The 27,272-nt window shown below is 55.6% G+C and overlaps 1 protein-coding gene across 1 annotated transcript in view; it reads left to right on the forward strand.

The window, feature by feature from the left end:
• IQCE (IQ motif containing E) overlaps positions 1-27,272 on the forward strand; it is a 44,816-nt gene that overhangs the window by 13,611 nt on the left and 3,933 nt on the right. The window contains exons 7-20 of the mRNA XM_032872789.1: positions 2,794-2,907; positions 3,033-3,083; positions 6,011-6,081; positions 7,122-7,194; positions 7,395-7,444; positions 8,905-9,068; positions 10,466-10,521; positions 11,652-11,851; positions 13,660-13,764; positions 15,216-15,306; positions 19,221-19,388; positions 23,481-23,504; positions 25,821-25,931; positions 26,401-26,522. Of these exons, the coding sequence (XP_032728680.1) occupies positions 2,794-2,907; positions 3,033-3,083; positions 6,011-6,081; positions 7,122-7,194; positions 7,395-7,444; positions 8,905-9,068; positions 10,466-10,521; positions 11,652-11,851; positions 13,660-13,764; positions 15,216-15,306; positions 19,221-19,388; positions 23,481-23,504; positions 25,821-25,931; positions 26,401-26,522 (1,400 nt within the window). The remainder of the gene's footprint in view (positions 1-2,793; positions 2,908-3,032; positions 3,084-6,010; positions 6,082-7,121; positions 7,195-7,394; positions 7,445-8,904; positions 9,069-10,465; positions 10,522-11,651; positions 11,852-13,659; positions 13,765-15,215; positions 15,307-19,220; positions 19,389-23,480; positions 23,505-25,820; positions 25,932-26,400; positions 26,523-27,272) is intronic.

The following is a 27,272-nucleotide window of genomic DNA, read 5'->3' on the forward strand; positions in this document are numbered from 1 at the left end:
AGAGGCCGGCGGTGTAGACCGCCCCAGGGAGCCCGACACTCAGCGAGGGGCTGGCGGTGTAGACCACCCCAGGGAGCCCGACACTCAGCAAGGGGCTGGTGGTATAGACCACCCCAGGGAGCCCGACACTCAGCGAGGGGCTGGTGGTGTAGACCACCCCAGGGAGCCTGACACTCAGCAAGGAGCCAGGGTGTAGACTGTCCCAAGCAGTGGCAGAGGTGGCACGGAGAGTCCCCTGACCCTGCACTGGTCTTCCCCACCCATCAGCACGGTATCAAAACCAGGACATGGACATGGGCGCCATGTGCGTGTCCAGTTCCATGCCATGTTGCCACATGTGTGTGGTCATGTACCTGCCATACTGTCAGCACACATGCTGCCCCAGGCTGTCCCCTGAGCTGTCCCTTTGTGGTCATACCTGTCTCCCTCCTCACTTACCATTCCTAACTCCCGGTGACCATGACTTCTCCCCATCGCTATAATCTTGATGTCCTGATGATGCTCTGTACATGGAATCACACTGTACAGGACCCCTGAAGACTGGCAGTTTCCACTGAGCGTCCTGCCCTAGGAACCTTCCAGAGTGGCCTGTACCATGGCTCCTTCCGCTCAGCCCTGGTCCAGCTGTGTCCTGCCAAGTTTGCTATTGTTGTACTTTTCTGTTGTGCTAATTCCCTGAAGACCCTTTGGCCCACGATTATTTGGATTTATGTCGTTGAGTGTCTGAGAGTTTAGAGATTTTCATGTTGTTTTTGTTGCTGACTTGTAGTGGACTCGTTGCAGCCACAGAACTCACCCCATGTAGTTTTGTTTCTTGTAAGTGTGTCCAGGTCGGCCACGTGGCCCAGGGAGTGCCCGTTCTCGCATCTATGCCATGGGCCTGGGAAGAGGGCGTGCACGCTGCTGGCAGGCAGGGTGTGGTGTGCGGGTTGCCAGCCCCTGTGGTGTGCCTGGTGCGCTTCCTGGCACCACTGCTGGCTTTCTGTGCAGCTGCTTCCTCTTCACTCAGGGAAGGGTGTTGAAGGCCACACTGTGCTCGTGGGTATGGCTTCCCCTCCAGTCTTGTCACTTGTTGGGTGTGTGTGCCTTTAGGGTCATTGTGTCCCATTGAACCTGATAGTCGCTACATGACATCCGTCTCTGCTCTCTGATGTCTGCTTTGACTGGCATTAACGGACCCACTCCTGCTTTCTTTGGTTAATGTTTCAGTGGTATCTCTCTTTCCATCCTTCTACTTCCACCTCCTTTCTTGCCATGTTAAAATCAGCTTCTTGTAGACAACATATGGTTGGTCTTGGTCTACTTTGCCTGTTTCTGTCTTCTGGGTGGTTTGTTTAGATCACTTACATTTAATGTAATCTTTGGTATGTTAGGATTTAAGTCTCGCATTTTGTTTTGCATGCGCCCGCGTGCGTGTGTGTGTGTGTGTGGCCTCATTACCCCTGGACAGGGAAGTCCTGACCCTCCCCCACTCCTCCTCTGACCACCCCCTCCCCCAGCAAGGAGGGGGCAGGAAGCCTTGCTACAGCCTGGCGGGGGTGGCGGGGGTGGCAGGAGTCGGGGCTGGGCTCCGCACTTAGCTGTCACTGACAGGGATGGGCCACACTCCGTTCTGCAGGATCTGCCGGAGGTGGAGCCATTATTGTCCATAAGTTTTCTGCCTGGTGAGGTGCCCTTTCCTGCTGGGGAGAGGAGGCTCTCCTGTCTGTGCCCTTGGGCTCGTCTGGGCTTTGCCTTTCCCCCATACTCCAGTGAGTGAGTATGTGGCATAAGGGGGGACTCTGCGGTCATCTCCTGGGTCCTGAACTAGTCTGCTTCTTCTCCCCACCCTTCTGAGCCTCCTCATGTTTGCCTCCTATACACTGTCCAAGGTTTCTCAGGGTACAAAGCAGGAGGGAACAGCGAATGTACCCCCTATTTCCAGAAGCAGAATTCCCGTGATATGATTTCTTCTCCTTTTCAATGGCTGTGTATGAACTGACTTAAACCCTCACCGAGTGCCAGCGACCTCTCATGCCCCAGAGCACTACTGGCCTACCGCAGGCATGTGGCCGACCTGCCAAGCCTCCCTCCATGGGTGCATGCTTTGAGTGGCTGGCCGGTGGTGGTTTTGTTCAGACACTGTCCCCCTTCCTGCACACCATGAGTGCCTGGAACAGAGAAGGGTGTTCCCAGGAGAGCTGGCCAGTTCGGCTGCGGGCCGATGCTGGCAGCTGGTTGACTGCACTGGCTGACGGCGTGGGCACTGCCCGTTGTGGCTTGTGAGTGCCACCAGACCTCACACTCTCTGGGCTCTGGTGTTCCATGGCCTGGGAGAGAGCTTTTTCAGTGAGGACATGGAAGACAAAACTGAGAAATACCCTGCCATTGCCGTTTCCTAAAAGGGTGATGTAAGTCCCGAGTAGGAAGCGGGAGAGAATTCCAAGTACACGGCAGCTGTGGGATCAAATCAACTAAGTTTAGCGGGAAATGGGCTGCATGGTCTTTTCTCCTCAGTTCACCCCAGATTGGTGAAAACCTGTGGGGCCTTTGCTCTGACCCCCAGAGCCCCAGCAGAGGACAAGGGTGTTAAGATGGTAGTTAGCCTTTGACGAGTTTTAGCGACACACACTGTGACAGACATAGGGCCCTTGCCATGACATTCAGCCATCCTTCCCCTCTGCGACACACACAGCACCCTGACTGGGCACGGGGCCGCTTTGCAAGATCTGCTCCGACGGGCGTTTGACTGGGCCGTTCGTGTGCACATGTGTGTGCAGGAGTGTATGTGTGTGTGGTTCTGTCTCCCTTTAGTCACTGCACATGCAGAAAAGTGATGTGGATCTCATGAGAACAAAGCTTCGGCGCCTAGAAGAGGAAAATAGCAGAAAGGACCGGCAGATAGAGCAGCTTTTGGACCCCTCCCGAGTAAGTGGTGACCCCGTGTGGCAGCGCCCGGCCTTGGACTGGGAAGGCACTGGCTCCACGCCTCAGGCCGTCAGGGGGAGAGGCCGCGCCACCCGTATCCTCATCTCTCCGTCTGCTTACTGCAGGGCCCTGATTTTGTTCGGACTCTGGCAGAGAAAAGGCCTGATACTGGCTGGGTGAGTACGATGGCCCGTGGGACAGATGACCTTCCCGCTGAAATCTGAATTTGAAATCGCCCCACGGGGGAGGGCTGCCTTTCCTCTCACGCAGTCGCACGAGAGGAGTGACAGAGCGTGAGGGCTCAGAATTCCCTAAACCAGCCTCCATGGAGCCGGAGCACTGTGGATGCTATCCGGGGATGCGAGGGGAGGCTGAGCGGGCTCTGCGTGGGGCGGAAGGGCCATTGGAGGAACCGCGGTCACCGTGGGGGCATCCCTGCCGTACCTGAGACACACACATCGGGCTCGAGTAGTGACACTGAGTGAACACGGCAACTAAGTGGGAACAGACTAAACCCTTACGGCACACATGCCACCGCGGCCATGGGGTGTACAGCCCGCAGCGGACAGAGTGGAGCGAGGTGATGGGCAGCAGTGTCGTTCTGTGACCAGTGCCGTGGTGGGAAGCCACCACAGGTGGACAGAGCCGCATCCCCATAACTCCTGAGTCAGGGGAGCACGCTTTTCTTAGAAAGGCAAAACGCGGAAAGGAAACTGGAAGGGAGACAATTCTGAGATTACTGAACACAGGGAGTTCAGTAACATTAGTGAGGTGATTATCGGGTTTGGTGACCTAAAATTTGTAACAGCCACCCCCCCTCCCCGAGACGACAGCAGGAGCTGGATCAGTAGGAAGGGGAGCGGGGCGGGTAAGAATCTGCCCTGAGCACACAGAGGGCCAGTGCTGGCCCGGACGGAGAGCAAGCAGCCGGCCCTGCGTGAGTGGTTGAAGCCTGGCTCTGCCCCGAGGACAGCACGGAGGAAATGCTCTCAGGGCCTAGAACAGACACCGGTGTTTCCACAAGAAAATCATTCTTAAGTGAGCAGCAGCTCCTAGATCTTGTATGGTCGTATGTAATCTCAGTGGATTTTTTTGTGATAGGGACCCAGTCCCCATTTTTTTTAAATCCTGAAACTGAGGTTAAGAGATTGGCCCAGATCAGGTTCGTAGTGAATCCGCGGGCCCCGCGCAGCCAGCAGCGTCTGCCTGGGTCCCCACTGCTACCCCGCGGTGCGTACTTGAGTGAGGACGTTTGCTCCAACTACCACGAGTAAGATTATTGGAACCAGTGTCAGCAGGACTGAGACCGCGCAGGCATGCTCCGAGATGGACACTGCGTTTTCCGTTGGCAGGACTGAGCTGAGAATGGTCTGTGAAGTCATGCCTGCCATTTGTCCAGGGTTGCTCTCTTTTGGGCTGTGTCTGCAGGAAAAAAACAAAAAAAAAACATAAAGACTTTCATGTAAGGATATTTATAGTTGCCCATTAAACCAGAAACCATTAAAATCAGAATAATGCCACAATAAAACATTTTCAGAAAAAAAATATCTTTTAAAGATGTTATGTATTTATTTGACAGAGAGAGAGAGATCCCAAGTAGGCAGAGAGGCAGGCAGAGAGAGAGGAAGGGAAGCAAGCTCCCTGCCGAGCAGAGAGCCCAATGCGGGACTTGATCCCAGAACCCTGAGACCATGACCTGAGCCGAAGGCAGAGGCTTAACCCACTGAGCCACCCAGGTGCCCCCCTTTTTTTTAATTATTAAAGTTGATTAAAAGTAGAAATTCTAGGGGCATCTGGGTGGCTCAGTTGTTGGACGTCTGCCTTTGGCTCGGGTTGTGGTCCCAGGCTCCTGGGATTGAGCCCCAGATCAGGTTCCCTGCTGGGCGGGAAGCCTGCTTCTCCCTCTCACGCTCCCCTTGCTTGTGTTCCCACTTTCCTTGCCTCTCTCCGTAAAATAAATAAATAAAGTCTTTAAAAAAAAAAAAAGGTAGAAATTCTAGATCCTCAGGAATGTACTGTTTCCACTTTCATATCCACTGCCAAATTGCCCTTCAGAGTCACTGCGTCTTGTAATTGGACACTGTGCTGGTCACCGTCTCCTCTCAAGAAACATTTGCACATGTGCATGAGGAGGGCTGGATATCTACTGAAGGCTTGTTTGTATTAACAGCTTAAATATCCATCAGTGGAGGGATGGATGTCTACACCACATGATCACACTGTTTAAGAATCACCGAGATCTGTAGGCACAAGACGGGTAGACACCAAGACCATTCATGGTGGGAAAATGACAAGTTGCAGACTGTGTGCGGTAGGGTGCCGTTTCCACAAACACAGCAGAACGTCTTCCTGTCGAGGGGTACACATCCATATAATGAGGTCTAGAGAACTCACATTCAGTGGAGGACAATATTTAGTTGAGAGGGTTAAGGTCAAGGAGGATAGTTCCCTCTATAGTGTTTTAATTTTTTTATAAGAAGATGCATTCATGTATTACTAATATAATGTAAAATCAGCTCAAAATCCAATTAAAGAGTTGTTTGATGGTTCAAGAAGAAAGAAGGGGATAGTCTTCCAGAAACATAAGGGTGCTATCTCCCAGAGTGACATGTTAATAGAGAGAAGGAAAGAATGAGGTGGACGAGGAGGTCTTTCATTCCCCAGAGGGAAGCGCGGGGGCGGGGGGAGGGGAGGGGAACGCTGTCCAGCAGAGGCTCACTTCCAAGTGCGGACACAGTTGCCCAGGACAGGTCAGGATGGGATCTTTGTGTCTAGTGCTGGCAGTGGCTTCCTCCAAAGTGCAGACCATCCCGTCAATTCTCGGAAATGTGGAATGCGGCCAAGGGGAGGGCTCTGCACCTGAAGGCACATCCCCCAGCCCTGCCCTGCCTTCGCCACCACACCCAGAGCCCGTGGGACAGCCGGCCCTCTCTTTGCTGCACCTAGACACTACAAAAGAAGGCAGTGATCAAGGGGGAGAGGGTGTCCGGATGCTGCCAGGTCAGCTGGCAGCCTGGGGACAGGGCAGTCTGAGTGTCTAGCGGGAGGGGGAGATCACAGACATGGAAGCCGTCAACTTGATGTGCTGGTCTTCAATCGGCAGGTCGTTAACGGGCTAAAGCAGAGGATTCTCAAGCTGGAGCAGCAGTGCAAGGAGAAGGACAACACGATCAAGTACGGACACACTGGTGGGTGGCCGGGGGTGGCGGGCTCTGGAGGGTCACCGAGGCCTCGCCACACCGAAGGCTGGCTGGAGCCAGCACATGTGCCCTTCACCTTGCCTCGTCTCCCGTACCAGGGTTTGCTTTGTCTGCCCAGACCGCAGCTTCAGTCCCCCACCCTGCCACCCTCTGTCCTATGTCCCTTATCCCAGCTTCTTCTCTGCACCAAAAGATGAAGGTATTAGCCACCTCTTCCAAATGTCACTGGGAATGGGTCCATCCCTTCATCTCTTTTCCTGTCCCTGGTGCATTTGGGAACTGCTTTCTCTCCTCGGTCTTCTGTGGACAGCTTGATGGTGTGCTCTGGGTCTGTGGTCTCGATGCCAGCCCTCGGTGCTGGGACGCCGGCCGCCGGCCCATTCCCGTAACGCCCTGGTGCTGCTTGGGGGTGGCTGCACATGCTGTAATACAACACAGAGGGGAGTCCTCTGTTGCCCCGGTCTCCCCTGTGTACAACAGCCCCCCCCCCAGTGTTTCTTGCTGAAATTGTCAACTGTGAACGTTTGGATTAGTTGCTGATTTCTCCTGTTGCAGAATCCTGAACTCTAACTATACTTTCATTTGTCTGCTGGAGCTTTTTTTCTGTCTGTGGGCTGCGGGGGGGCGGGGGGGAGGAGGGGCTGGTGCTGCGGGAGGGAAGTGATGCTCCTTCCTTACAAAGCACTCTTCCCCCACCCCCCCCGAGGCAGCTGTTCTCAGCCCAAGACTAGGTCCTTCACAGTCACTTCGTCTCTACCCAGAGGCCTCCTGCTGAGGAAGGAATAGCTTTAGAGAGTCTGTTACCGCACCTGGAGGTGGCGGGTCCAACATGGAGGGGGTCCTGAGGGGGTGAGAATCCTCCCGTGGGTCTCGATGCGAGTCTGTGAGGCTCCCCACCCAGCCCGCCTCTCTCACAAAGCCATCCTCGGCTGACGTTCCCCGAAGTGCTCTTGCCCTTGGTCTGCCCCTGGGGGTGTCGGCACTGCCGCGCTAACTCTGAACTTGGGTTTCTAGCAAGCTGCAGACTGATATGAAGACCACTAATTTGGAAGAGATGAGGATTGCCATGGAGACTTACTACGAGGAGGTGCGTGGCCTTCTCTGGGGTGGGGCAGGGGTTGTCCCGTTCGTTGTACCCAGGGACCCTTCGCTTGCACGTGATTCCCAGCAACTCAGTGTTACTTCCAGCTACTAGGCGGAAATCAGGGATCTGGTTTCAGCTTGTTTTCAGGGGAAGGTCTACATGCTCGTTTAGTATCGTGATATATTTTAATTTGGCATTTACAGATCCACCGTCTCCAGACCCTCTTGGCAAGCTCCGAAACCATAGGAAGGAAGTACGATCATGTCCGCGGGAGCCGTGTTTTGTGTTTGGTCCTAGGAGTAACACAGACATCATGTGGGAGCCCGCAGTGCCCTCCTCTTTGGAGCCCGCACCTGTGTGGTGTGTTAGTGGCTCGAGTGGACGTGTTTCCGCTTGGGACTGTTACCCATGTCCCCTCCTAGTGGCCACGTGCTGGCTACTAACAGCACGTTCACCTCTCCACGCGCCCAGTCCCTAGCTCCTGCTACAGAACGGTTTCCGCACGCAGCTAACACTGTTGTCGAAAGCAGGCCTTCCTTGTCCAGAACCTTTAATACCAAGTACAAAGAATACAAGTTCACTTCCCCAAAGGAGTTTCTTAGGAGAGACATCGGGATTTCCGTATCTCAAAGATTCCCTTATCACAGATTTGGCCATGTCACCAGCCTCAGCACTGAGCTGCGAACGAGTATCGAACTTTCACCCTGTGCCAGGCACAGCTTCCCTAGTCCCCTTCTGGGGTTGGAGAGCTTTTTCCGTAAAGGACAGTTGATTCTTGCTGTCCGCAGCAGGTTTGTTCTGCCAAGTGTCCGCCAACACGGACCTGCTTGAATACTGAGCTCTCGCTTCCCGGGTCAGGCGTGCAGAGTAGGTTCCTAGAGCCTCGGGTCACGGCATCGTCACCAGCCCTGTTTCTGTGTGTGTTTCTGTTTAGAGATGGTTTATTTAGTAAATACTGGATTCCCAGAGCGGCATCGCACATACGCGCGCGCACACACACACACACACACACACACACGTGCTTTCTCGCGATTAGGAACACCGGATAGCCCCTGAGCGTTGTGCTGGCAGAGAGGGTGGTTTTAAACCATGAGATCACCAGTCACAGCACAAACGCGGGGAGAGCACTCAGCGGATGGTGGAGGTACCGCTGGTGGAGCGCGTGGGGACCGCGGGGAAGGCCAGGTCCCCACCCCCATCCTACCCCACCCCCGCCAGGAGCTCGCCCGTAGGGCTTTCCGCCCACTGCCCGTGTCCCTGAGCAACCGCGAAGGCACCCCAAGAATCGATTCAGGGCTTACAAATAAATTTTAGCCAGTAGCCGAGTTTGCAAATGCAGAAACGGAACAGTGAGGATTGGCTGTTATGTTGGACTTCGCGGGATAAGGGGCAGAATCATTAAACAGGGATCTATGTAACAAAACGGACGGAAAGCAAGTTCCCACACAGTCTTTAGTGATGCAATTTAAAACAGATCACTAGTATCGAATACAGTATTTTGTTATGCAGATTTACAAATGAGAATGGGATTCAGTTTGGGGGCTAGCAGTTTGCTTCCTTGGGGCTCAAAGTCCGTGTTCCCTGTTCCACAGCAAACACCAGCAGAGCCCACTCTGAGGCAGGGACAGGCTGTCATGTGCCCACCCCTCTGTTCAGGCATTTATAAAGCCACTTTAGGAGCTCAAACATAGCCCTTGGCTTTGTTATTCCCAGGCCTCCCGGGGAGAAGAAAATGGGCCTCAAAAGGCAGAAAAAAGTGAGCAGCGCCCTCCTGAGCTTGTCCCGGAGTGTCCAGGAGCTCACGGAAGAGAACCAGAGCCTGAAGGAAGATCTGGACCGCGTGCTGAGCAACTCCCCCACCGTCTCCACCGCGAAGGGTATGGTCCCCAGAGCCACCTGCAGAGGGACGCTGGAGGAGAGGACTCGTGGCCGGTTCTTGGAAGGAAGAGGCGGGCAGAGGCCGTGGGAGCGTCCTGGGCCACCCGTCGTGTCCCTGAGGCCCTAGTTCAGCTGCCACAAATGCAGACGCGCACTGCCAGGCAACACTGAGATTATTTCCCAATGTAACGAGCGCCTGCTGTATGCCAGGAGCCCTTCTAGGAAGCGGCGTTGAGTAGGGAATGAAAACAGATGTCCCTTGTGGGGGCAGCATCGTACTCACTGGAGGGGGTCGAGAGGCCAACCCGTCAGTCACAGGTCAGGTGGTAGCAAGGTGGTGTGCAACTATGGATAGGGGCTTCAGGGACAGTGACATCTGCCAGAACTGGGACAGGCGAGGGACAGCCAGGCCCAGAACCAGCGTGCCCAGCATGTGGCAGCAGTGGAAGGCTGGTGGCAATGAGACAGGGCATGGGGTTGGATGCAGGACAGGGCTGTGGAGTCCAGGCCCAGGCCCCTGGGGTTTGGGCTGAGGGGAGAAGACCAGCTTCTGTGCTGAGTGGACTGTAGGGAGACGGGGCTTCTGCGGTGTCCTCGCAGGAGCTGCTGGCAACCCGGAGCAGGGTGGCACCTTGGGGGGTGAGAGGTGGGTAGGTTCCGGATGCCTTTGGGAGATCTGGTGCAGCCTCTGAGGGAAGGGAGGAGCCAGTCTCCAGGGCTTTTATCTGAGTGCCCGAAAGGATGGTGTCCTTTACTGAGGTGGAGGTGACAGAAGGGGCGGCCACGGGGAAAGGGAATGAGTCCAGTCTGTTGCATGGACTAGCTGTCCAGGTGGGGACAGGACTTATCACTGATTCAGGGTGGAGGCTTCGGCAGGTGGTCCCCAGCCAGCAGAGGACCTGGGTGGGATTCAGAGCACCGGAGAGTGAGTGGAGCTGAGGCAGGCCCCGGGTGCAGCCACCAACATACTCAGCAGTATGCAGAGGGCGAGGTGAGGGTGAGCCCAAGCATGGTTGCCAGTGGCTGGCGAGATGGCCAGCAGAGCTAGGAGCACCACGGAAGGAAATGCTGCAAGGAGGGAGCGGTGTAGAGGATCGGGCAAAGCGGACTCGTGTGACCTTGAGAAGGACTGTCTTGGACAGATGGGGCCAAGCCTGACGGGTAGAATCAGGACTGGATGGCCCACGAGGGACAGCGCCGCAGTGTGGGGGACAGAATCCTTCCCAGGAAGGCACCTTTTGGCTTATAAGCATCTGCCGGGTGGGGGTCTCCCGGCTTTGCAGCTGGCTGTGGAAGGGGAAACTCGCAGGCCGTGCTTGAGACGGGTGGCCCGGGCTGAAAGGGCCATCGGGATGGTTGTGTGAGGTCTGTCTCTTAAAACCATTGCTTCCGTCAGGTTATGTGGAATGGAGTAAGCCCCGGCTGCTGAGACGGATTGCAGAGCTGGAAAAAGTGAGTGGTGCGCCTCTCAGCTCACCTCCTACCCTTTCGGACCTGCCCATGCTCAAGGAGGAGCCAGGCAGCTTATAAAGTGGGGACACAGAGGAGACCTTTGCTCACAGGACACTTGGAGTGAACGTGTGAATGCACGGTGGTGGTCTACGGATGGCGCCCAGGGCAGGCTTCTCGAAGGTCTGGATGAGACCCATGCCTTGTGCCTCTCCCGTCCCTGGTGTCACAGGGGGCAATGCCATGGTCACGTGGCACATGGTTTCAGACTGTGTGTGTGACCGGGGACAGAGGCAGGTGATAGGAGACCCAGCCTGACAAGTGCGTGTGGGTTTCCATGGCCGCTCACCCACCAGCCTGTGTGTCTGAGTCCTCAGGAAACTGTCCATCCACCAGAAAACTGGGGAGATTTGAATTTGCAAAATTGATCTCACTCCTCCGGTCAGTAATCAGCCAGATTCTACTGGAGCTGGCCCGAAGTTTCAGCTTCTTCTGAGTAGCCTGGCAAAATTGTGAGGGCTGCCCACTTGTTGGGCCAAGCAGAGTAAACCTAGAGGGAAGCACTTAACAAAACAGTTCTGCATATTTACACAGCAGCAAAACCCAAGCTGTTTCTATATATTGTGGGTATTTTGAAAACAAAGCTCCCTGGGAACAGAGTCAGCCGGAGGTGGCTCAGACGTGCTGCGGGATGGCGCTTTCTCGCCTGAGACTGAGACGGGCTGGCGTCAGGCAGGCTGCAGGGCTCCGTAGCTCTCCGCTGGCACCGCTGGGCTATCACTCAGGATGAAAGCACAGAGATTGAAAGTCCCAGAAATCCTAAAGAAACACTAGGGTAAATGAGCACAAAGAAAAGAAGCTTATGAATTCGCCTCCTGTGCCCGTGTTCTGTTTTATGAATGGCGTCTTGCCCCCTGCCCGCCCCAGGCTGGTCTCTGCTGGCCGGGTGCCCTTTACTTCCCCGACGGGCTCCCCTTCCAACAGGCTCCCACAAGGTGGAGCTGTCCTGGGGTTGTGAGGTCACACGCGGTCCCATAGCTGTGCTTGAGTTTCCCTCGTCTCTTCCTTGGGTTTCATAACCACAAAGTAAAATGAGAAAGAATATCTTAAAAAAATGCCTGTGTTGCCTCTAGATAATAAGTTCGATGGAAAGCCCCAAGTCCCACACTTCCGAAGTGGTCAACTCAAACGCCGTGGTGCCCTCTGCGTCCAGCTCTGCTGTGCCCCGGCAGCCTCGAGGTGACCGGCAGGAGGACAGCGAGCGTCTCCGGGGGGCCATGCGGAGCCTGAAGAGCGAGCGGAACGCCCTACAGATGCAGCTGCAGGAGAAAGAGTAGGTTGTGGGGTACGGCCGGCACCCCGCGGCCCTGGGAGGGGTGGGCTTGTGGCTAGAGTCCAGCCCTTCTGGAGAACTCAGGGGAAAGGCTCAGCTCCTCGTCGTAGTTGCTGCTATAGTCTTATATGATTCAGAAACTTCCTATATTTTGCTTATGAAGTAGAAGTGACTTTAGTGGTAAAAAGAAGACATTAATTGACCATATTATGTCACTGAAAGAAGGGGAGATATCATTTAAATCTGTTTGTGCTGAACTCCAGACTGACTTCCAAATTATTTTTTAGAGAAGAATTTACTTTCATCGATTTGTACAAAGTAGATAGGCAGAGTGGTTTAGAGAGTCAGTAATATGTTTGTGATACCCAGTCTAAACGCCAAATAAGACACAAATGCTGTGTTCGGTGTGACCCTGAGAGTTTGAGAGGCAAAGTCTCCGGATTATGCTTGTTCACGGTTTGTTCTCTAGTGTCTTGATCTGTAGCCCTACTGAAAATGTGTCTGTCTCCTCTGCTGTTTACTTGTGGCTTCTCTGGTCGCAGTTCTGTCATAAATAAGCCAAATTCATGTCTTCTGAGATGGGGTTTATCTCTCTGAGTATGGCCTGGGAAGCCAGTAGCCTCATCATCACCTGGGAGCTGGTGAGAGATGCAGAACCTAGGCCCCGCCCACTTGGGAGCTGGTTGGAGATATAGAACTCGTAGGCTCTTCCCATCAGGGACTCTGGTTAGAGACGCAGACTCTAGGCCTCACCCATGGAGGGGTATCTGGTTAGAGATGCAGAATTTTGTCTCCTCCCACATGGGAGCTGGTTAGAGATGCAGAACCTCGTCAGACCTAGATCTCCTGAATCTGACTCTGTGTCTAATGAGGTCCCCTGGCAATTCCTGTGCACATTTAGGTCTCAGAAGGACTCCCTAGCTGACTCCTTGTCTACTCTCTGCTGCCTTCTGTTTACAGCAGAGGAAAATTCTTTCACACCCCACCTGTTCTTACTCCTCCAATCCAAATGCCTCTTTGCAAATTGGTAGGTTCTTTGTAAGAATTAGTGTTTCATGAAGGATTTTAAAAATTGAGCTAGTCATTTTGAAAGGTAAATAACGTCTCTGATAATCTCTTCGGCTGTCACCTGGCGTGATAAAACCTTACACTTAACGAGCCCTTGCTCTGTGACAGGCGTTCTGTGGAACACTCAGGGTGTTCCCTCTGATTCATAAGGAGATTCAGGGACCTTGAATAGTTAGGCCACATGGCAGTGAGCTATGGAGCTGAGGTCAGACTGAGGTCTTGTCTCGGAGCAGTGTTCTTAGCCACATGCCACCTGTGGGACCCGGGATACCTCGTTGGGAAGCAATGTGTTTGGAGGTCCTGGGTACCCCCCCACCCCCCATTCTCGATGGGCTCGGCTCAGGCAACAGCCCCGTGCAGTGCAGGGCAGACCCTCTGATCAATCATCTCAGGGTCACATACCGTGTAACTCTTGGGATAACACACTATTCCAGCTTGTCTGGGGTCGCAGCTCGTCACCCCTGTATCCCGGGCACCTAACCGTCGCGGGCACATAGCAGGTGCTCAGTAAATATCTGGCAGAAGCACTGCCGGGGTGGCAGGCCTGTTGGGTGTGTTCCTGGCTCCGCGGGCTAATCAGTGAGCACCTCTGTCCCTCTGCCTCCGGGTCCATCGACTGTCATAAGGAAGGAAGTCGGGCGGCTGGTGTTCTCGGAGAGCTCTTCCTGCTCTGTGGCTATCAGCGCAACCGTGGCCCCTGTTTTCAGGCACGCTGAAGCTCTGTGGTTCTGTGCACGCAGGTTGGAGGTAAAGCAGCTGCTGCAGACCAACGCCGAGCTGCGGAAGGAGCTGGAAGGTGCGAAGGGAGGTGAAGAGGAGAGACGAGGGAGAGAGGAGGCTCTGAGGTGAGTGTGCCAGGACTCACGGGCTGTCAGGAGATCACGGGATTCCAGGCATCTCCCATCTTGCCTCCCTGCAGCTTCTGGACCAGTTTGCCTGTGGCCCCAACCCAGGTCCGCCCCGTGCCCCGCCCCCCGTGTCCTGATCAGGTCCTCCGAATAAAAGTCCTGGTTCTGGGAAAGGGCTCTTCCCCATCAGGCCGGGGTTTGCCTCTGCACGCACCCTTTTCTGACACCCCCCGGGTCAGGACTCCTGGGGTGGGACCTCCTGCACCATCAGGGTCATTGCTCAAACCCCAAAATTGGGGACAGAGCCCCAAGCCCATCAGCTGAGGCACAGGTAACAAACAGTAGATCGTCCACATAAAGGGATAGAAAGGACTATGTTCTGACACACGGGACAGTAGTGGGCGAGCCTCCCGCACATCGCGCTGCGTGAAGAAAGCAGACAGGAAGCACCACGCACCAAACAATCCTGACACACACAGACAAAGTCTCGGAGAGGAGGTGTGGGACAGGGAAGCAGGAGGGGTGGCCGACGGGCCCGGGCTCCTTCAGGGTGGCAGGAGAGTTCTGGAGTTGGTGGCAATGGCACGACGCCATGAGCACACAGAAACCCATTTCATCCTGTATTTTACTCTAGTGAATTTTACATTCTACGAGCTTTACCTCAGTGAGAAATGCCCCCAAAAGTAAGTTCGAACCCTGAGCGGAAATATTCAGCGCTCAGAATACTGAGGAAGACACAGATTGCTGGAACGAATAAGAGTATTTATCTTCCGGGGGTGCCTGGGTGGCTCAGTGGGTTAAGCCTCTGCCTTCGGCTCAGGTCATGATCTCAGGGTCCTGGGATTGAGCCCCGCATCGGGCTCTCTGCTCAGCAGGGAGCCTGCTTCCCCCTCTCTCTCTGCCTGTGTCTCTGCCTACTTGTGATCTCTGTCTGTCAAATAAATAAATAAAATCTTAAAAAAAAAAAATTTATCTTCCGGAGAACCGTGACTAGGTTTTGTCAGAAAGCAGGGCTGAAGGAGACAGAAGGGGCAGGTGCACAGGGAAAAGCCGTTCTTCTGTCACCTTTGAGACCTGTAGCGAGGACGCAAGGTGTATTTGCGTTCATGCACACTGTGCGCTGAAAACCCCGAGTGCTGCTTTCCTGTGTGTCACTCCTGCCATCACGGTCTGTCCAGTTCTTCCCTCATGCCCGAAGTGCTGCTGGCCCGGGATCCTCTGGCCCTACCCTCTCAGGGCTGCAGGCCCAGCTGTGGACACAGGCCTCAGAGTGCAGTCCCGCAGTGGGGACCCCATCCCACCCAAGGGGCAGGGGGTTGGTAGCGGGGCCCCACATCATGGCACGAGGGGTGGCCTTGCCAGCCCTGCGGGCGGCCCTCCCTGCCGTCTCATACAGGCGTGGGCCACCGCGTGATGATGAGTAATATGTCATCTTTCTCCTCCTTTAGAGAGGAAATTCAAACACTTACGAAGAAGTGTCAAGAACTGGAAGAAATCAGGAGAGACGAGAGAAACAACCCCGTGGAGAGGAGTCCCGAGGTATGGCTCAGCGGGGTTTCGGATTTCCTGCGTGGGCACCGCGGGGCTCTTGGCTGGGCCTAGATGGTTCTGCGGGGTTTGTCCTCGGCTGTCCTGACTCTGACGCTGACGGTCCAGTTCCCCTTTATCGTGCCTGTCTATCTTCATCAACGGTGTGTGTTGAATCCGGGGTTCTGAACCCATCTGTTGTCAGTTAAGTGACTTTTGAATGAGGGTTTGAGTCTTGGATAGTGAAGCCGAGTGAAGATCTTCCCCAAACATGACATAAGCAGAAAGTCTAATTGTCTGACAAGGGTGTGTCCATTCATGGGTGAGAAGGAGTGACACTGAGCGAGGACCTCCTGTCCCCCCGCCTCGTGTGTTTCGTGGGAGTTTCAAACTATGACATTGACACAGCCTGGCAGGGAGGGCGCTCGCTATGGTGAGGTGTCTTTGCGGGGCCCCCGTGCCTGCCACTGAGCTGCTGTGCGCTCGTCCAGGTGTTGAATGAGTGTGTGGTAAATGGCGGGTTCAAGGAGAGAGGTAAGTGTGGGCTCCCACCATCCTGTCCCCATCCCCTTGTGGAGGCAGCTGCAGCTGAGTTGACCTTTGTAGCCGTGAGGGGCTTGGCTGGCACCACTCTCAAGCCCTCTGGTGCCCATGGGCCCCGTGCCACTTGCACTTGGACGTCTGGTGGCTCTGTGTTAATCCTTTTCTCCAGTTGACGGGTTTTCTCAGATGGCGGGTGTAATCTGTTCACACAAACAACAGAGGTATTACAATCCTGGGGCTGCCCTGTTTCCCCAGAGGACGCTCCCACGGGTAGCTGGTGCTGAGCTGGTTAGTGTGTGAGATGGTAGAGGACAAATGGCAGCCTGTCTGCGGTCCCTTTCCACGAGCCTCTGTCTGTCTGTTTGCTGCAGACGTGGTAACACCAGGGGGCCCACCAGGACGGCGGGGCTTTGCCTGGTGTACGCTTTGGCCAAGGCGTTCTATTGCTTTGGAAGGCGACTTCCTGTTTTATAGCCAGTGACTTGATGGAGATGGTCACTGGGGCTGAGTCTGCTGAGGGCGGTGCTGGAATCCGGGCCGGCTTCTGAGGCTTACTGGCTGGAGTCTCCCCCCGGGAGGCCCTTTGACTGCAGGACACCGTGTGCTTCGAAACTGGGAAAGAGCTGGAAGTCGGGATCTGGAGAAGATGATGAGTGCAGCTCTGGCTGCAAATCGAGATGGGCCGCAGCTTCCCCGGGAGGCTAGGGAAGGCAGAGGTGTGGCATGTGCTGGCAGGAGCCTCCCACCCTCCAGTTTGCAGTGCGGCCTTGGTACTGGGTGGCCAAGTGTGAGGGACAAACGCTGTGAGTTCTTCCCGATCCTCTGGGAACTGTTTCTGCTGCTCAGTAAAGCATACTGTTGTGTTCCCCGTGGGATGCTTTTCCGTGCTGGTTTTCCAGTGCTTTGGTGAACATCCCACATCCCGAAGCGAGCCACTCTGCACGACCCTCACTCTCCAGGGGACCCCATGCTCCCCCGCAGGTCCACACCTGCTGTCGGCGCTGGGCAGCCAGGAGGCCAGGGATGCCACGTGTGCGGCAGAGACGAGCGTACATATCCCCAGGGGCCGTGTTGCTGGTGGGGCCCCCTTTCTTCCCACACAGGTGCTCCCTGGGCTCTGAAACAGCAGCACTTGCCCACCCGTGACTTGTCCGTGATCCTGACTCCCGGGGAGGTACCCGACAGAAACCAATGGAGATTCTTCTGCTTATCTTAATTTCTCTGGTTCTTGAAGACCCTGTCCTCTGCAGGGAGGACTGCTGGGGGTTCCCACAGACACTCACATGGAAAGGAAAGGAAGTTTCCCCTATTGTCTCTTCAGCTCACTCCAGAGATAGAGTCACAGTAGCCCAGTGTCCACCCCAGGGACTGACGTGCAGCCGCCATCAAGAAGGTGGCCCCAACTGCGGGCCCCTCGCCTCTCCAGACCTCGCGCTGACCTCCAGGAGGTCACGGAGGCCCTGAGGCCCAGGCCCGCTTCTAACCACAAGCATGTCGCTGTCCCTGCTAATCCCATCAACTTGGGATCTTGATCCACTAACTCAGTGTGAGGCCCTCTGGCCGTGTCGAAAGGAAGCCCCGATGAACATTCTTTTCCTCGAGGGATGACATCCTTAATCACTGTATCTGCATCTCCCGCAGGACCTTCCCGTTTGCCTGGCATTGGCGTTACAGTCAGTACTCAGTGGGACATCGTATCCAACCTGGAGGTTTGGTGTCCCCACAAACGGCAGGAGCGGGTCTCGGACCCCACTGTTCATTCACAGACTAGGCCGAAGGAGGCAGCCGTGCTGTCCACACAGCTATAGGAACAAGGATGTTAGGTGCAGCCCCACGGTTGTGGTGCAGACACCATGGACAGGAGACCCGTGGGCGAGCGGTGCATCTGCTGGTGGGACAGCGGGACACGGGAACACTGTCCAGCCACCACCAGGGGAGATCGGGTTCTCCATCTGCTGACTCCGAAAGCCGCCTGTGACCCTGTCCTCCAGAGAAGGTCATAGCATTGATCCCCTGATGTTAGAAAAAACTTAAACCTGGGAAAACGTCCGAACAGATTACCAAAGTGTGGCTGCTTCTGAGCGGTGGCATCCGGGAACTGGTTTACTTCTAGCATTGTTGGAATTTTCTACAGGCACGCATGTCATTGTAACAGGCTTTGGGTGTTTTCCTGCTGGAGAAGCATTTCCAAATGCGGGATTCAGTTCTTAGCATTGGGATGTGAGTCATTAGTCGTACGTTTAAATGGGGTGATGGTGGGGGCAGTTTCTAACAGTCGCCTCGAGGAGTTTCTACATCAAAGTTTAAAATTCTTTTAGCTGTTTGCCAAGAGTTTTTGAGTGCATGTTCCTTTATCTTAGGTGACTCCTGTGACTGTCTTGCTCACACTGGGATGGGCCATGTGGTGACAGGTTTCACGTCGCTCCAGAGAAGCAGCGATGTGGGGGTGTGTTAGGGAAGAACACGGGCCTCTCCAGTAGGATGCCAGGGATCTCAGCGGGAAGTACCTGGTGCACCAGAAGGGACTGGTGACAGTGATTGATCCGCTCGGGGGGGCCCAGACCCAGGACAGTTTCACAGTTTTTAACATTTTTGGTCTTTTTTTTTTTTTTTTTTAGATTTTATTTATTTATCACAAGTAGGCAGAGAGGCAGGCAGAGAGAGAGAGGGAGAAGCAGGCTCCCCACTGAGCAGAGAGCCTAATGCGGGGCTCGATCCCAGGACCCTGAGACCTGGGCCAAACCCACTGAGCCACCCAGGCGCCCCCATTTTTGGTCTTCTGAAGGGCACTCCCCCCTCTACATGTGTCCCCAGTGGTGAGGAGGACAGTCTGGTGTGCTGATTGTTATCGAGAAATGTCCCTGAAGATAATAAATTTGGGCCCTCGAGTATGGTAGAAATCGAGGTTATTTCAATGGTCAAATAGCAATTCTTGCTTCTTTTTACTGGGAAAACCCAGCTAGAAATCTAATGCCTTTCATCACAGAGGTCCTGTTTCTGTCAGAGTCTCAGACTAAAAGACCAAACACAGGACCCCCAAAAAGCAGGTAGACCTTGCAATAACACACACATGTCCCTGAGCTCGGGAAATATGTCCGAGCGAGTAAGGGGCCACGACCCACAGGTGGTGTCACTGTGCTGTCCTCCCAGGGGAGGGACATGGGAGGGGGATGAAAACCGACCTTCAGTTGTTTATTAGGGGTACGTTGTTTCTGCGGGGATGTTGTTAGTCGTACAGCGTGCCGAACCAACAGATTTCTCCTCCGCATTATAGAGTCTAGCCTGATGAGCTCCGTCCGTATTCCCCGGACATCCTGCCGCCCGACCCGTTCCCCATCTTCCCTGCCTGCCTTAACCGTCCTTTACACCTTGAATTTCTGCAGACCCCAGAAGAACCCCGACCTTCCCTTCCCACCAGCAGGCCCTCTCAGCAGGACTGGGAGCCAGATACAAGCGAGGAGGGCTCCCGGCCCCCCTCCAGCTGCTCCGAGGGGCGAAGAGACACGGCAGCCAGGATCCTGCAGACCCGGTGGAAGGTGTACCGACGCCAGGTGAGAGACTGTGGACGCCGTCCCTGTGCTGCGTGGGCTGTGGGCTTGGCGCCACGGGCGTGGGTGGAAATGCAGGATGGACCAGATGCGGCCGGAGAAACAACATGGGGGCTGAGGGACAGACCAGCACCCGGACCTGCCATGGAAGGACTCGGTCTTGCAGGAAGGAAGAGGAGGTTTCCATTTCAGCTCTTCCTCAGGGTTGAGGGCGGGGGTCATTGGCCAGTGGAAAATGGCGGTGTCTCACCCGGAAGCCTCTGTTGGCCCATGGACCCGGTGAACACAGCGGCCGGGTGGTGGACTGCCAGGGAGACCCGCTCTGGAATCACTGCCCCGTGTCCGGCCCAAGCACAGGGTCCCCACGCAGACGCATCCATTGCAGAAACAACTGGGAATTCAAACCCCCAGAGTCGCCCCTCTTCTGGGGTTGTCTTGGGGGGCCGCAGCTTGAGCTGTGGTCCATTTTACTGGGACTACGACAAACCTGCCTTGAGTGGCTGCTCCTCAGAAGACAGCACCTGGAGGTTCGGGGACGGGAGGACCACCCACCAAGCTGAGCCTGCACGTCTCAGGCCCCAGGAAACGAGGAGCTGTGGCTCTGCGCTGAGTGCCTTCGTGCTCGGGGGCAAGTGGGCCGATGGGAGGTGGGGAAGTTCGGGGATGAGAGAGGAGCCCAGGGTGGGGGACGTGGGGGGATGGGTGAGAATCCTGGGGGACCCCCGATGCTGTCTCGTGGAGAGAGGAATGAAGCCCCTCTCCTGAGCTCCCAGGTAAGGGTAGCGATGTCCTTGAACGAGCGGCGCGCTCGGAAACAGCTCCCAGTTCTGCAGAGCACAGCAGCGCCCTTTCTCTCCAGCTGGAGTCCTCTACCGGCCTGGGTATCATACGATCTCAGCTCCGGTTTTGTCTGTAGAGTTTCTCCAACTACGGTTTCTTCCCACCTTTTGTTACGACAATGTACAGAACACTTAGAATAGTTGAAAGAATTCCACGGATTCACGAAGGTCCAGCACAAATGCTTGCCCCCACCTCGGCTCGACAGTAGTTAACGCGCAGCCGTGTTTCTTTTCTATGCGGATCGTCTCTTTGCACAACCGTGTGAGAGAGTCTTAGATGCTGTGAACCTTCAGCGTCTCCTAAGCATGAGGCCGTCTCACTGACCACATGTCGCACCGTCAGACGCCCCGAAACGTGCCAAAAGTTCTCTCAGTCCTCTGGTGTCCGCCTCACGGTCACATCTGTCCCCGTGCCCCAGGATGCCACTCAGCTGTCTTTTTCAACCCTGATCCAGTCAAGGTTGGGTCTTGACCTGCACCCAGTAGAAGCTTCCTCTTTGGTTGTGTAAACCTGCGCAGTGTGCTTTACCAGCCCCCGCCTTCTTTTCTCTTGAAAGTCATGTTCTTCTGGAAGAGCACAGGCCATTCTCCTGCAGGATGTCCCGCATCCTGCCTCTGTCCGATTGTGTCCTTGAGGTGGCCCTTAGCTTGTTCCTCTGTCCCCTTTACTTCCCGTACGTGGCATGTCGGGTGTACAGGTTGCCTCAGGTCGGGTGAGGCGTGTTCGGCCAGAGCACGCCCCCGCAGGTGGTGCTGGGGACCAGGTGCTCCAGGCCCAGATGAGGCCAGGTAGTCCCGCCCATGTGTGTGACTGTGGGTGCGTGGTAATGTTGCCGTTCTCAGGAAACACCTTGCCCTCAATAATGAGCCCATCCATCTGTCGGGGGGGTGGCCTCCGTGAGCCCTGGTCCCCACCCTGTGCCGGTGACTCTACACCCTTCACGCCACATAACTCAGCCCATCTTTCACACGGTTGTGGGGTGACTTCAGATCCCCCCGCTACTTAGTGGCTGGCACTCTTCTGTAAAGCAGTTTTCCTCATCGGCTGGTCAAGGGGGCCCAGCTCCACGGTCTTCCAAAAAGGCAGGCTAAAAGCTTCGCTGTTTTCCTTTACGTACTAAGTGAGAACTGATTTCTGAGCCAGGGAGGGGGGGCCAGCGGGCTTCTGCCCCCGCTCTCTCTCAGGGAAGGGAGCACTGCTGCTTTTAAGATCAATGTGTCATTTTTCTCTTCACGTGCATCGTGTCTCATACTTGATCTGTGGGAGCGCTCGGGCCTGGCTCTGGTATCTTTGGTCTTGCTGGCACACCCTTATTTTCTGCACAAGAGGGTGTCCCAAGCTCCTCGTCCTCCTCAGCCCAGACCTGGGTGGTGCTCGCCGCTTCTGAGCCACTTGACTGTGCAGCTTTTCCCCTCACCTTTCACCCTTCTCCCCATTGGGCCTTTGCTTCACTAAGACAAATTAAGGTTGGCTCAGTTGGCTGAGGGGCTGACTCTTGATTTCAGCTCAGAGCATGGTCTCAGGGTCCTGGGATCGAGCCCCGCCATCAGGCTCCTCGCTCAGCAGGGAGTCCGCTTGTGAGTCTCTCCCTCTGCCCTTCGGCTTGCTCATGCTCGCTCTCTCAAATTGAGTAATTAAACTCTCTAATTAAATTATTTTATTTTATTTTAAAGATTTTATTTATTTACTTGACAGCGAGAGAAAGAGCAGCAGACAGAGAGAGAGGGAGAAGCAGGCTTCCCGCTGAGCAGGGAGCCCGATGCGGGGCTCAACCCCAGGACCCTGAGCCGAAGGCAGACACTTAACCAACTGAGCCACCCAGGCATCCTAATTAATTAACTTTAAAAAGACAAAACATGCAGTGCTCTAAGAGCAGTGCCCTAGCTGACTGCTCCCCACGCCCTGGGCAGGCCTAGCCACCCGCACCAGCTCCCACTGCTGGCCCCTCCGGGAGCTGGGCACAGCTGCCTTCTTGACTCACGAGTTGAGTCCTTCCTTCAAGGTTCTGCGTTAAAACAACTCAGGAAAATCAAATGCACATACCTACATCTGAGAATAAAGCATTTGAAAGCCCACTTGTTTGGACCTCGGGGTCCTGGGACCTCAGTCCAGGGTCCTCTTGGTCTGCACAACTCAGACTCCCCTCGGGGTACAGGGGTGTCTGCAGCTGTGAGGAGGAAGCCCAGGACCCGCCCGAGCCCACCTGGCCAGTGCTTTGAGGCGAGCCGCAGGCTGTCCTCAACAGGGCCAGCGGCTGGCCGCGGTCCAACATGCCTCCTCCTCCCAGGGTCCATTTCCGTGGGCAACACGGCTTTTCCTTCTCTCTCGTCACAGCACATTTCCATTCCTGCACTTTTGCTCTTTCCAGGCTTCCTGTTGGACTTCCTCATCCTGCAGTGCACCCCACATCCTCTCTGGCACTGTCCTCGTCTGCGCGGTCTTCGCCGGTCTTGATTGTTACTGTGATTAAACATTCGTCCACTCATTCATTCATTCATTCACTGTACATCCCGCTGGTCCTCATACTCCATGTTTCCTTAATCTGTAGAGGGACATACTCTCTTCTATAAAGGTGGGGGCCATGCGATGTCATAGACCTGGCGGGTGTATGTTTCAGGGACTATGGCCCTTGTCCCCCACGACACGTGTGTCATCCTGGGGTTTCCACTCCAGAAGGACTCAGGCTTCACTGTTCAGCCGTGGGTGTGGCTGAATTTTGTTTTCTCCAATCCCTGGGTGTTTCTGAGGATGGGTCAGATTTGGGAGCCAGTGACCTGACCCGTGAAGGGTGGAGGTCCCCCTCGTAGCTTCTCCAGCAGGTGGGGGCTCAGCCACTGTGTGACCATCCAGAGTGGACCCCCATGTCGGGACAGCTGTGGCTGGGGGAAGGGGCTTCCTCACGTGGGGCTGAAGACAAGTGCCCACTGTGGTACTCGTGGGTCATGTCTCCTGGAGAGCTGCCGCAGGTTGGCTGAGAGGCGTGGGCGCCAGCAACGAGGCTCGTCTTTAACTGTGGCTCGCCCGGAGAAGCCTGGCCATCTGGTTATAGCTGCTGGCTCCCGCTGCACTGTCTGCCAGGCAGGGGAGAACGGGGACCCCAGAGCCCTCCACAGACTCTCAGTGAGGGGTGCGCCCTGGTACCCCGGCTCTGCTTTCCATCTGTGGAGACGGTGGCAGGGCCAGGATGAGAACACAAATGCCGTATTGTGAAAAATTCATCCTCGTGTTAATTCATAATCTGTCTCTTTATTTCAGAAAAAAAAGGCTGTTCTGACTGAGGTAAGTGAGGTTTATGTCACCTGTTTCCAATACGTATTCTTTTTTTTTTTTTAAGATTTTATTTATGTATTTATTTGACAGAGATCACAAGTAGGCAGAGAGTCAGGCAGAGAGAGGAGGGAAGCAGGCTCCCTGTGGAGCAGAGAGCTGGATGTGGGGCTCGATCCCAGGACCCTGAGATCATGACCTGAGCCAAAGGCACAGGCTTTAGCCCACTGAGCCACCCAGGCATCCCTCCAATACATATTCTTGCACTAGAGCGAGGTCACGGTAGAATGTGTCGATGCCTTGTTTTCGTGAAACCCACCAGACCGGGTGACCCCAGTGCCCGATGACTATTTGTATAACTTTCCACGTTCGGAGTCATTCGATCACTCAGTGATTTTTCAACACACCTTTCTCGGTCATCAGTTTGGGTCCAGTGATCTTGCGGGCCCTCGGGACTCAGAAAGGTGTGGAGACAGGTCCCTGCAGGCCAGGATGGCAAGGCTTGTGTTAGGGCTCTCAGGAAGGCCTGGCCCCGGGTCTGGAGGACGTGCAGGCTCCCAGGCTAAGAGGGAAGGGCTGCTGGCAGAAGACGGTGTACACAGGAGTGCAGCTTGCCTGGGAGGAGAGCAGGTCTGGTGAGCAGCAGAATGCATTGTGATGGGTGCTGGGACCCTACGGAGTCTCCAGCCATCTGGACTGCACGGGGACCCACAAGGCTCCTTGCCGCGCTGCCGTGCCCTCCCTCAGCCTGTTCCCCAGGCAGCCTCCAGCACGGCATGTTTTCAGTGTTAAGTAACACCCACCACTGCTCATGACTCGCTCCCAGACTTGAAACAAGAGCCAAAGCTATTGCCTAAAGATCCTCCATGCCACACACCCTGGATGCCCACCCCCACCCCTCAGCCCTGCTCATTCTCCTCTAGCCAGTCTGGAGGCTTCTTTGGGACTCCTTGGAAATACCAAGCTTACTCCTGCCACAGGGCCTTTGTACTGGCTGCTCTCTCTGCCTAGATGGCTCTTCCTCCAGACACCTGCATGCCTGGCCCCGCCCCCTCCGCTTTACACAGGAAATGTTGCGTCCTCAGAGACCCTCTCTCTGAATACCCCGTGCCAGCCATCACTCCAGCCCCGGGTCCTGCTTTATTTCTTTTTGTAGCTTTTATCCGTCCTTGATGTTTTGATATTTTGCTTGTTTTAAATTGCTTGTCTCCTGTTGCAATTTATGTAAGTCCCACTTCTGTTCTTAAACTGCTGTATCCACGGTTCCTAGATGGTGCCTGCCACATGGTCAGCATTCAGCAAATATTTGTGGGATGAGTGGGTGAGTGGGTGAGCTGGGGACTCCTCGAAGGACCGTGTAGCGTCTTTCTCAGCCAGCCAGCCAGCTGGCATGCACTGTTGTGTTCTGCTGCTGGTCCCCCGGGGTCCCCCCAGGCCTTCATGTCCTCACCTCCTCAGGCAAGGCGATGACAGGACCCCTGTGTGGGGCTGCGGCTCGGCTGGGCTTCTGCCAGATTCTGGTGGCTATGACGACAGCAGCCGTCGCCCCAGCTTGTGTCACCTATAGTGAGCCCTTGCCCCAGGTTGTCTGTGGGCAGCGAGCCCCCTGGGTCTGTCTACACATGTACCTGATTGTTCGAATTTGCCCGAACGAGGGTTCTCTCTCCAGGCTTTGTTGGGCCACTTTCTGAACCCCACGTTCAGAACATCTCCTTCACCCTGCTTCCTGTAACAACAAAGTGATGGTGTTCCTCCTAGTGACCGTGATTCTGGAAGGTCATGCCCTCTGGACACATGACGAGTCAGGCCCCCATGTGCTCATGTGGCACTCCCCTGAGATGCGAAAAAAGCTCGACCCCTTTCACGCTGTGACATGTCCAGCCAGGGCTGCCCCCAGAGTCCAGAACACTGATCTCAGGACTTAACAGAGCATCCAGATAGAAACCACTTACAATTAAGGTCAGAGGGTAGATAATTCCTTGGCAACAGTCTGAGACCACGTCTGCCCCGCTTGGTTTTGGAAGATGTGTATGGAAATCACGTGGCATGGGATTGACTGCCCAACATGGAAACATACCTGCATGTAAAATACGGACAAATACTGGCCGCTAAACGGAACGGCATTTAACGGAGGACTCGGTTTACTGTGGGAGGGGACGCGGGTGCCTCTGTCTGCGGGCGGTGGGGGTGGCTCTTCCTGCAGGAGGCACTGGCGGGTGGCATAGTGAGAGACGTAGTTTTCTCCGCTGGTAGAGTTTTTCCCTCAAGACCCTGTCCTCTGCACAAGGGAGTTAACCTCTCTTTCCCTCCCTCCCTCATTCCCGCCAGGCGGCTACAGTGCTCCAGGCAGCTTTCAGGGGACACCTAGCACGGGTGAAGCTACTGTCAAGCCAGGCGCGTGCTTCAGGATCCCCCGGCCCACCCAGCTCGCCCAGCCAGGTAACCCTGGGGGGGCCAGACGCAGCAGGGGCGCCACCTGCCCTCTCTCCATGTCCCGTCTCGTGGCCCATCAGCTGGGGCAGCACAGCATCGCAGTGTGCGTGTCCTCCCTGGCGCCTTGCTGTCGTGGGGACCACGTGGGGCCCGGCGGCGGAGCCCGTGGTGCAGGCGCCGGATGGATTTAACTCCGGGAGCCACATTACTTGGAGGTGCTCACGCACTAGGCAGCATGCCCAGCTCACAGTAAAGATGGAAGCATTAAGATAAGCATTTTCTAGATCCGTCCCTCCTCTGCAAAAATGGCCAGACACTCATTTTAAGAATCTCTTAGAGTCTGAGTGTCAGGAGGCTCCCTGGAATGGGGCTGCGTTCACCTGACTCTCTGGGGGCTGGGCGGGGGCCCTGCCACACCCGGGAGGTGGGCAGAGGCTCCCAAAGGGCTCTCTTCCCCACTGTCGTGTCCCCCCAGGACCCTCTGCCACCACATGTTCCAAGCCCTGCCGTCCAGGCCGAGGATGACCCAGGGCAGGAAGAGGCCATTACCACCATCCAGTCTGTCCTCCGGGCACACCTGGCACGTGTCGGGCACAGGTAAATCCAACTGTCAGGCCACCACTGTCCTGTGTCCCTGGGATGCAGTGCAGGAAGGTGCCTGATGACAAGGGCAGCCCAGAGTGCACCCGCGCGGGGTATGGCAGCCAGGACCTTGGCGAGTCACCAAGCGCAAACGCCTGTGCAGGGTCCCTCCCGCACTTGCAGGTGGGGTAGCCCACTAGTTCTGGCCCTCGGAGGGGCCTTCCTGGAACGGTTCCTCATGCCGGCGGAAAACCAGCAGAAGGGCTTACACACCGTGTGGTTCTGGTCCCCACCGTCTATAAGGTGGCTTGCTTGTCCTAACACACCACCCTTTGAAAAAAAAAAAAGTGATGCACCCCCCAGCATTCAGGGGGACATGGGTGTTGTCAGGCCCCTCGCACGGCAGCTCACACTCGCTCTCACCTGCTGGGGCCAAAGCCGCAGAGACTCAGACCCCATCCAGGTCGACTCCGCCAGAGTGGGATCTGCCCTGAGGCGAGGGGCGTGTCTCCGGGGGTGGAGGGGTGGTGTGAGGGCAGGCGGCTCAGGCTTCCCCTATTTCCCAGTCCACACATCACTTTTCAGTCTCTGCTACCTCTCTGCCAGAGGAGAGCGGTGGAGGCAGACTCTCACGGTCCCAGTTCTGGACAAGCTGGGACGGCCGGGGCATGGCGCAGGTCAGGGTCCCTCACAGTGCCGCCAGCCCTGGCCAGTCCAGGGAGAGTCGCACAGCCGGTGGCCATGTCCAGGGAGATGGCAGTGGGC

This window comes from Lontra canadensis, unplaced genomic scaffold (genome assembly GCF_010015895.1).
Source record: "Lontra canadensis isolate GAN:19392208 unplaced genomic scaffold, GSC_riverotter_1.0 scaffold45, whole genome shotgun sequence".
NCBI classification, from domain to species: Eukaryota; Metazoa; Chordata; class Mammalia; order Carnivora; family Mustelidae; genus Lontra; species Lontra canadensis.